The following is a 7606-nucleotide window of genomic DNA, read 5'->3' as shown; positions in this document are numbered from 1 at the left end:
TGAGCAAGCGAATCATTCTGGGATAACAGTCTAGAAGATTCATCGCCTTGCTCAATAGCCTCAATTCTTTCCTACACACATAGATAAGCAATTAAGAGCATTTATTAGCTAGTCGCTAACCGCACAGACTTCCAATAAAATTTAAAAAACTAAAAACACATTACTTACTCCAATAGCGCGAGCCGCATCATGGATATAGGAGCCATCATCTCTTTTGTGCGTTAAGAGATACAACTCTCCTCTACTAACTCTCCTCCTTTGTCATTCCGACTGTACCAATAATGACGACAAAGTGAATAAGGTAGAGGAACAGATAATTCTAAAACATTCTCAAAATTAGATTACCTCTTCTTCTCCGAGCCTTGCCAAGCTTTTTGATCCGCCGATGTGGGTGTAAAGCTGCTTTGATCGATTCTCGGCATTTTTTTTACACTTCTCCTGTCATGCCATCAAATTAAGAGTTACTAGACACTAGTTCTAACGAACTAAATGTAACATAAATAGACTTTGTCTGATATGAAACTAAAACTATATTACCTGTGTCTCTTCGCTATTGCGATAATCGAGAAACTTTCTCCAATGTTCCGCAGTAATTCCATCTGGGCGGTTTTCAATATTTGCTGCAAGTGAAAGTTCTGCGTCATAGTAGTGATGGTATAATCTGCTTCTCGTTTCCTTCCAAGCCCTTCCCAGCATCTTGAATATTACAGACTTTATAATTCCTCTACTATCTTCTTCAAAATGGAACATTTCCTGAAACATTAGAATTAAGCTGTGAGTAGTGTTCAAAGTATGAGTTTGGAATGGTACGAAGAAATAAAAATAACATTTTACCTTTACTATTTCATTATAGACCTTCTCCCTGGTGCGAACCTTTCTCCAGTCCCTCTCGCCGATTGGGAATTTGGTGTAGTCAGATCCTAGCAGTCCCATAATGCCGCTCAGTAAACCTGCTTCATCCCCAACTGGTTGCAGTGCACTGTTAAACCTGAGTACAACCTTTCTTTCGTTAGGTGGCTTCATAGCTTCCTTCACACTCAGTTTGACCTGTTTGATTGTGCCATCGGATTCTGTAAAAAATATTAATTATTAGTTAGCTACCATTGGAGTCAAGCTGCGAATAAATTATAGAAAAAATGGGACAATAAAAAGTAGAATTAAATAAGTTCTCTTATACCAATTGTCTTAACATCCCAAAATTCTGTGGTCTTGCGTCCCTTGCGCTTCTGAGCATCCTGTGCAGCTAAAAGGTTATCAACATGTTGGTCAAAAGAATCTACCTCATCTGCCTCGGCGTCCGGCCCCGAGTTTTCAACATCATTCATGGAAGCCTGTGGAGCAGGCAGTGGTTCGGTTCGGGGTGGACGAAAGGGGCGTAAAGACGAGGATGTGGGGGCACTACTGCCACTGGGCGGCGGAATTGGGCAGTCCGCTCTCTGCGAAGTTGAAGCCGCATGACCTCCCACTTGAGGCTGCTGACATGCTGTGTCTACATGGGCTTTCTTCGTGAAACGACTTACCCGAGATATCTTTCCCAACTGCATTCGAATTATAACGAAGTAATAACAATTAATGTGTACATAATAATATAAATTAACATGCAAAAAGGACACCGGCATACCCCAGTTACATGAGTACATGAGTACATGAGTTGAGATTAGCATGTTAACAAAGAAATCAAATATGTGGGGCATAAAAAAATTGATATATTCACAATTTATTCAATTATTTATGTTAAATATAATTAATCATGTATCATTTTTATTAACCCGAATATAACAATTAATATGTACATCATAATATAAATTATCAGAGGTCCCAACTGCATTCGAAAAATACGAGAGTACATGAGTTTGTCAATTAAAAGAGTATATTAACAAGGAAATCAAATATGTTAGACATAAAACTAATATTGACGTACTTCCAATTTCTCTATAATGCCTAGAACCATAAGAATGTGGTGTACTATTGGAATAGAATTGCAAAAAAGTCTAACTATTAGATTAGTACACATAAAATTCGGGTTCTTCCAAACGTACTCAAAATAGTACAATAATACTACTCAATTTAAAATAGAAAATAGCACTTCAATGTGGAATTGCAGCAAATTCTTGAAGAAGCTTAATTAATTAATCATATTAAAAGAAAATAAATCTAACTAGACATTGCAACGTATGAATGTAAAAGGGACACTTATTCGCATGGTGCAGGGCGGCTCTTCATTAATGAGAGAAATTATGAAAAACTAATAACGGGGGTGAGAGGGAATCAGAAAGGATATCATTAGCCAAGACGAGAGTAAGATTATGCTGTTTCTTTAATTTTGTTTTTGGTGCCTAAACGTCTCTCATTACTTGACACTTATTAATTAATTAGTAATTAGTAATCCTAATATATAAGCAGAGTATTTGTTAATTAAATATATAATATAATAAATGTACGTCGTAGATAACTATTATTATTAGGATCAGCAATAGCATGCTTAAAACGAAGATAATGACAGATTAAAAAAAGAGAACTTTGAATTGAAGGTGAGTTAGAGCATGGAAGGATGCGGTTGGAGAATGAAATTAGTAGTATGTTAGAGCATAATAATATCCAGGATTAATCGTGCTTACCTCCAGCGGGATGACTGGTTTGAGGGTAAGAGAGGAACCACCGGGGATCGGACAGCGAGGGAAGGGCCTCCAGGACGCTGGCACACCGCAGAGACGGACGTGGAGGAGAGGTACTGGACGAAGCAAGCTCCAATAAGGATTATTGGTATTAGGAAAAAAATAAGGATTTAAGGAGCGGTGGCTTATCTAATTTAAAATTTAAGTTTGTATTTTTCGGTTTTTTGTATCTTTTTTAAAAGTATTAGTAGGTATCGAAGAAAAAATTACAATTAAAAAATAAATACTTAACGATTATATTAGTTTGTTATATATATATTTATAAACAAATATTTATGTTAATTTTATTCTCCGAGCTCGTTAGGTCTATTTTTTTAATTTTATAATAGACGCTAATAGTTTTTGTTTACTCTCTTCAATTCATACATTAATATCAAATGTTGTTTTGTTTACTCTCTTCAATTCATACATTAATATTATCATTTGCATATCGCTACTAATAAAATATTCAGTATATATGACTTATTTGTTTATATATCATACCGATAGATTAATTAATTCCATAAACTGGAATAATATATATGCTTTTTATAAATTTATATTTTATTCTTCATCGTTCCTATTATGAAATTAATTTTTTTTAAAATTTAAATTAATAAAAAAAATAATATAAATAGTTATATTTTTAACACTCATTTTCAAACAAATGCCTTTTTTAGATTTATTTAATTTTTCATAGTTTTTTCGTTTTTTATTTGTTTTATGTTATTTTTTATTTTTAAAATTTATTAAAGATCGAATTCTAAATTTTTTAGATATAAAATTCTAATATCATATCATAATATTATTTCTTTCAAAATTTAAACTAATAAAAAAAACATAAATACTTAACGAACAAATTATTGTGTTCTGTATATATTAATTTTTAAGAAGTATTCGAGACTATTTTGGTTACATATTTGAAGTAATCTATTGTGTTCTTCTTCTCTCTTTTTTTTACTTTTATATTTATTAATCATGAGTAGTGTAAACTTGAGCAGATGATGAAGTAAGTGAATTGATAAGAAAGGCCTATTAGCTATTTCAAGAAGCTATTCAAATCGAGCTTTTTACTTTTGCTGATTATAATATTCTGACTAATAAAACTAAGAAATTGATAAATGTTCCACGTATTGGAGTCAATGATTCTCCAGCTTTCAAGAAAATCATTGATGAATTATATGTGTCTTTGGAATCACCGTTCGTATATAAAAAATGTTTACTATCAAATAATTAAACATTTTTAAATAACTCTATGCTCATTTAATATTTTAATTTCCCCTGCTTCATATATTATTATTATTTCATTTATGTTTATTCAGTGAGATGAAGGAGAAAGGAGGCAGACATATACCGTTGATTATATTGATTCAATCAAAATGTTTATCAAAATTAAATAAAATATTGTTAACAATATAACTATTCTGTTGTCTTTTTCTACAAGTTAAAAATTTTGGAAAAAAAATTTTATGACATGATATCAAAACTCCATATCTAAAAGGTCTAGAATTTGATCACTGGTAAATTTCAAAGTGAAAAACATAAATTAGATAAAAAATAAAATAAGATAAACAATAAAATAAAAAAATAAATTTATGCATGCAAAACTTAAATAAATCTAATGTTAGATATATAGTAATTTAAGATTAATCTATTCCAAATTCATTATCATTTCATCGAATTCAATAGGCAAATGAATAATCACAAATAGTCACTTTGTTCAGTTCAGTCCTAATATTTTGTGAGATAAGGCAGACTAATAATAAAGAGAGCAGTCAGCAAATATCATTTTCCTCTGGAGTTTTATTGAGGTCAAAGGTTACGATGGAAGGTTGGTGTCCTTTAGAGACAACCTCATCAGAACTATCTGGCGCAACGTCATCTTCAAGCATTGAATCTTGAACCACCTCACCAGTCTCTTCCGAAACTTCTAGAGTCTTTTCCCGAGACAAACCTGACGGATACACCAAAAGCAAACAAGTTATTAGAAGTCACAAATTTTACAAAAAACAAAGCACAAAATAGCGCCATGTTATAAACTGCTGGTTTGGCTTACGTTCCCATAGTTTCGTAAGACGTCTTTCTATAAGAGTGAATTCCTCCCGAGACGCCGTTTCAAGTTCAACTTGCAGACTATTCTGATATCGTGCCTGCATAAGAACATGCCAAAATCAGCCAGACCAATCAGAAATATATATCAGTAATGGACATGCTTGACAAATTTGAATTGACATGGTCGTATATATCAGAAATATAGGTCAGAAATATATACCAAGCTGTTCCTCCATTTCTTTCTTTCTTTCTTTAAATAATATCACTGAAAGTCATACTTAGGCGCGTTCAAGGAAAAGACATGGTATAATACTAGAGTGGTGATTTCTTAGTCGTCACATCAAACCAAATGATGAACTAATTAATTAGTCCTTTGAAACTAACTAACAATTTCTAAATTATAAGAGAGGCTCAATCTATGACGTCAAAGTATTTTAACTAAAAACACTAAACAAACAAAATTTTCTTAGCGCGAATAAACAATCACAAAGTAATTGTACCTAACAAGTAACAAACATGTTTAGTAACTCAATCATGAAGTCGTCACAATCAAATGGGAAAATGATGGGAAGGAAGATGGTAAACACCTCCCCCTCAAAAGTAACAAACTGCCTCCTCCATTCTTTAATTGGAAGAAGAAACAACAAACAAAAACAGAAACCTGAATTCAAGGCACACCCATAATCACATAGACAGCATGTTCAAAAGTTTGAGAATTTTTTTCTTAGGAGGAAAATAAATATACTTATCAATATACAAAAATGCATAAAGAATTATTATTGTAATCTTACAAACTATAGGGTTTTAGGATTGAGTTAACTAGATGCACTCAATTAAGAGTTGTTGTTAATAATCAATAATATGATGATGTAACCAGCATCCCCAACAGAGCCACAAGTCTTCATCCCAATTTCATTCACAACCCCATTATTCTTCCTAACTCATCGGACAAAATTATTTTAATTCCACTCACACTCTTTGCTTCTCTTCTCATTCAATTACTCCCTTATTATTATTTTTATTTATTTTCCTTAAATCATACAATCACGTGTTAAAAAGATTAAAAACGGTACCTGCACCTCCTCTAGTATTTGTTGCGAAAGGTGCAGGTTCGTGCTAGTCACGAACCCGAAGCCGAATTTCTTGCGGTACTCTGGTAGGTATTGAAGCAATCCCTGCAATGTCCATTTTTTCAGATATGTTAGCCCCTTTCGAAGGTGCCTTTTAATTAAAGACAATAAACATCTAGATTTGCTATGGCGGGTTGAAATAAAGCCAAGCAGCCTTTAGGCTAGCAGACACATGGCAACTTACCATCCTAATATCCCCACGCGCAAAAGTAATAGCATCTGATAAGTGCCTGTGTGCTGAGAATGTGTCCAGCCATGACTGAATGGGCAACGTGTTGAACCACAGGTTTCTTGCGAATGACCTTGCGTGCTCTAGTGAAGAGAACGGGGAGGCCTCGATCATCGCATTGCAAAACAAGACGCTAGAGGCACAAAGAAAGAGGTCCCTCTCTTCCAATTTCCCTGGAAAAAAAGATCATGTCAGTCAATATATAGTGTCAATTACAATCTAGTAACATCTTACTTGGTTAAATAAATTGAGCAATACATATGTTTAAAAAATCACATTCTCCAGGTAAATTAATTATAAATAAATAGGAATATACATCAGGTGTATCCAAGTTCTAAGAACCTATTACATGCTAGATGCTAATTAATATTTATGCGATCTTATAACCCTCAACAGTGATATACACTATAAAAATAGCGCCCATGTCCAGAATTAGTCTCCGAAGACATCTATATATATGCAGCCTCGTCGCAGTTATCGATGGCATCAGTGGTTGGTTCCTCCAAATCGTCGTCCCGTCTCAATGACAAACCTTCGACGTCAAACTCAGCCAACCCAGTCAGAATCGGTTGGGGAGAAAATTCGAAGTTACACTGTCCTATATCTTCACCCATTTCAAACATGTCCCTTGGGTTTACATGGATTACCACACTCCATTCTTTATCAGCGTCATCCTCGACATAGTACACTAGGCGAGCCTCGGATGCAAGAATATACGGTTCATCATCTTCTCGATCACCGGTATGAATTGGATGAGAGAAGTTAATCAATGTGTGTCCCAAAGAGTCCTTTTTCATACCTCTGCCAGATGTGGTGTTTGCCCAGATACATCTAAACAAGACGACTGTGAATTGACCACTGTAATTTAACTCAATGATGTCCAATAGTTTTCCGTAATACGAGATGCTACCAACGGCAACATTACTATCGCGCTTGCTTGCGTAACTCCTAGTGTCAGAAGTGACATACACCCCACTATTTTGAGTTTTCAACCCTTCCTCTCTCGATAGGGTTCTGAACTTAAATCCATTTACGTTGTAGGATGTATATCGGCTAACTTGAACATTGGGCCCACATGCAAGCCACTGCAATTTGTTTGAAAGCATGCTGCTTCCCAATGTAACCTGGAAGTGAACAAATTGACTATTCATTATCTTGGGATACGAATAACATGACACCATTTATTAATATGTATGTGTATAAATGAAAAAACATTTCACCTTACGCTTGAACCAATCGGAAAATTCTCTGTGCACAACACTGTCTATGTGAGACTCTGACCTTGTCCTACTTCGTAACTTTCTCTTTGTGATCGCCCTAAACTCACTACAAACGTCACAAAAATGTCACGTCAGGTTCTCCAACTGTAGAAAATCATACGAAGTAGATACTTTCAAATGCACTTACTCAAGATATTTTTCCACGGACAGGCAATTGACCAATACGTGACGGTGAGCTTGTAATTTTTCAGCTGGTGTGAGGGTGTAAAAAGAAGCAGCCCCGACCGCCTTTCCAACCTCTGGGAACATGGTTGCACTCTC

The 7606-nt window shown here is 34.5% G+C and overlaps 2 protein-coding genes across 2 annotated transcripts; both read right to left on the bottom strand.

The window, feature by feature from the left end:
* Window positions 1-336: 336 nt before the first annotated feature.
* On the bottom strand, window positions 337-1544 carry LOC110266835 (uncharacterized). The gene is made up of 4 exons (XM_021111869.2): window positions 1178-1544; window positions 835-1070; window positions 538-753; window positions 337-438 (listed from the first exon to the last, which is right to left on the bottom strand). Exons 1-4 carry the CDS (start codon window positions 1542-1544, stop codon window positions 337-339), a joined length of 921 nt encoding a protein of 306 aa, XP_020967528.2.
* Window positions 1545-4429: 2885 nt separating this feature from the next.
* LOC148569186 (uric acid degradation bifunctional protein TTL-like) lies at window positions 4430-6489 on the bottom strand. Its single transcript, XM_088484926.1, has 5 exons — window positions 6453-6489; window positions 6021-6238; window positions 5780-5881; window positions 4711-4804; window positions 4430-4608 (listed from the first exon to the last, which is right to left on the bottom strand). The coding sequence occupies exons 1-5, from the start codon at window positions 6487-6489 to the stop codon at window positions 4430-4432; spliced, it is 630 nt and encodes a 209-aa protein (XP_088341052.1).
* Between the last annotated feature and the right edge of the window lie 1117 nt (window positions 6490-7606).

The sequence above is a fragment of the Arachis ipaensis genome, chromosome B4 (assembly GCF_059453495.1).
Source record: "Arachis ipaensis isolate K30076 ecotype BB chromosome B4, ASM5945349v1, whole genome shotgun sequence".
NCBI classification, from domain to species: domain Eukaryota; kingdom Viridiplantae; phylum Streptophyta; class Magnoliopsida; order Fabales; family Fabaceae; genus Arachis; species Arachis ipaensis.
The sequence above is the reverse complement of the archived record's forward strand: the minus strand, read 5'-3'. Positions and strand labels throughout refer to the sequence as shown.

Bases quoted from the DNA above. Each gene is read 5' to 3' on its own strand.
- LOC110266835 (XM_021111869.2), bottom strand. From the start codon at position 1,544: ATGCAGTTGGGAAAGATATCTCGGGTAAGTCGTTTCACGAAGAAAGCC. The intron at 1,071-1,177 runs GTATAAGAGAAC...TATTTTTTACAG, and splicing joins TTGGGATGTTAAGACAATTG to AATCCGATGGCACAATCAAA. The intron at 754-834 runs GTAAAATGTTAT...CTAATGTTTCAG, and splicing joins TCTATAATGAAATAGTAAAG to GAAATGTTCCATTTTGAAGA.
- LOC148569186 (XM_088484926.1), bottom strand. From the start codon at position 6,489: ATGGGCGCTATTTTTATAGTGTATATCACTGTTGAGG. The intron at 5,882-6,020 runs GTAAGTTGCCAT...TGGACATTGCAG, and splicing joins CGCGTGGGGATATTAGGATG to GGATTGCTTCAATACCTACC. The intron at 4,609-4,710 runs GTAAGCCAAACC...TGTATCCGTCAG, and splicing joins TCTTACGAAACTATGGGAAC to GTTTGTCTCGGGAAAAGACT.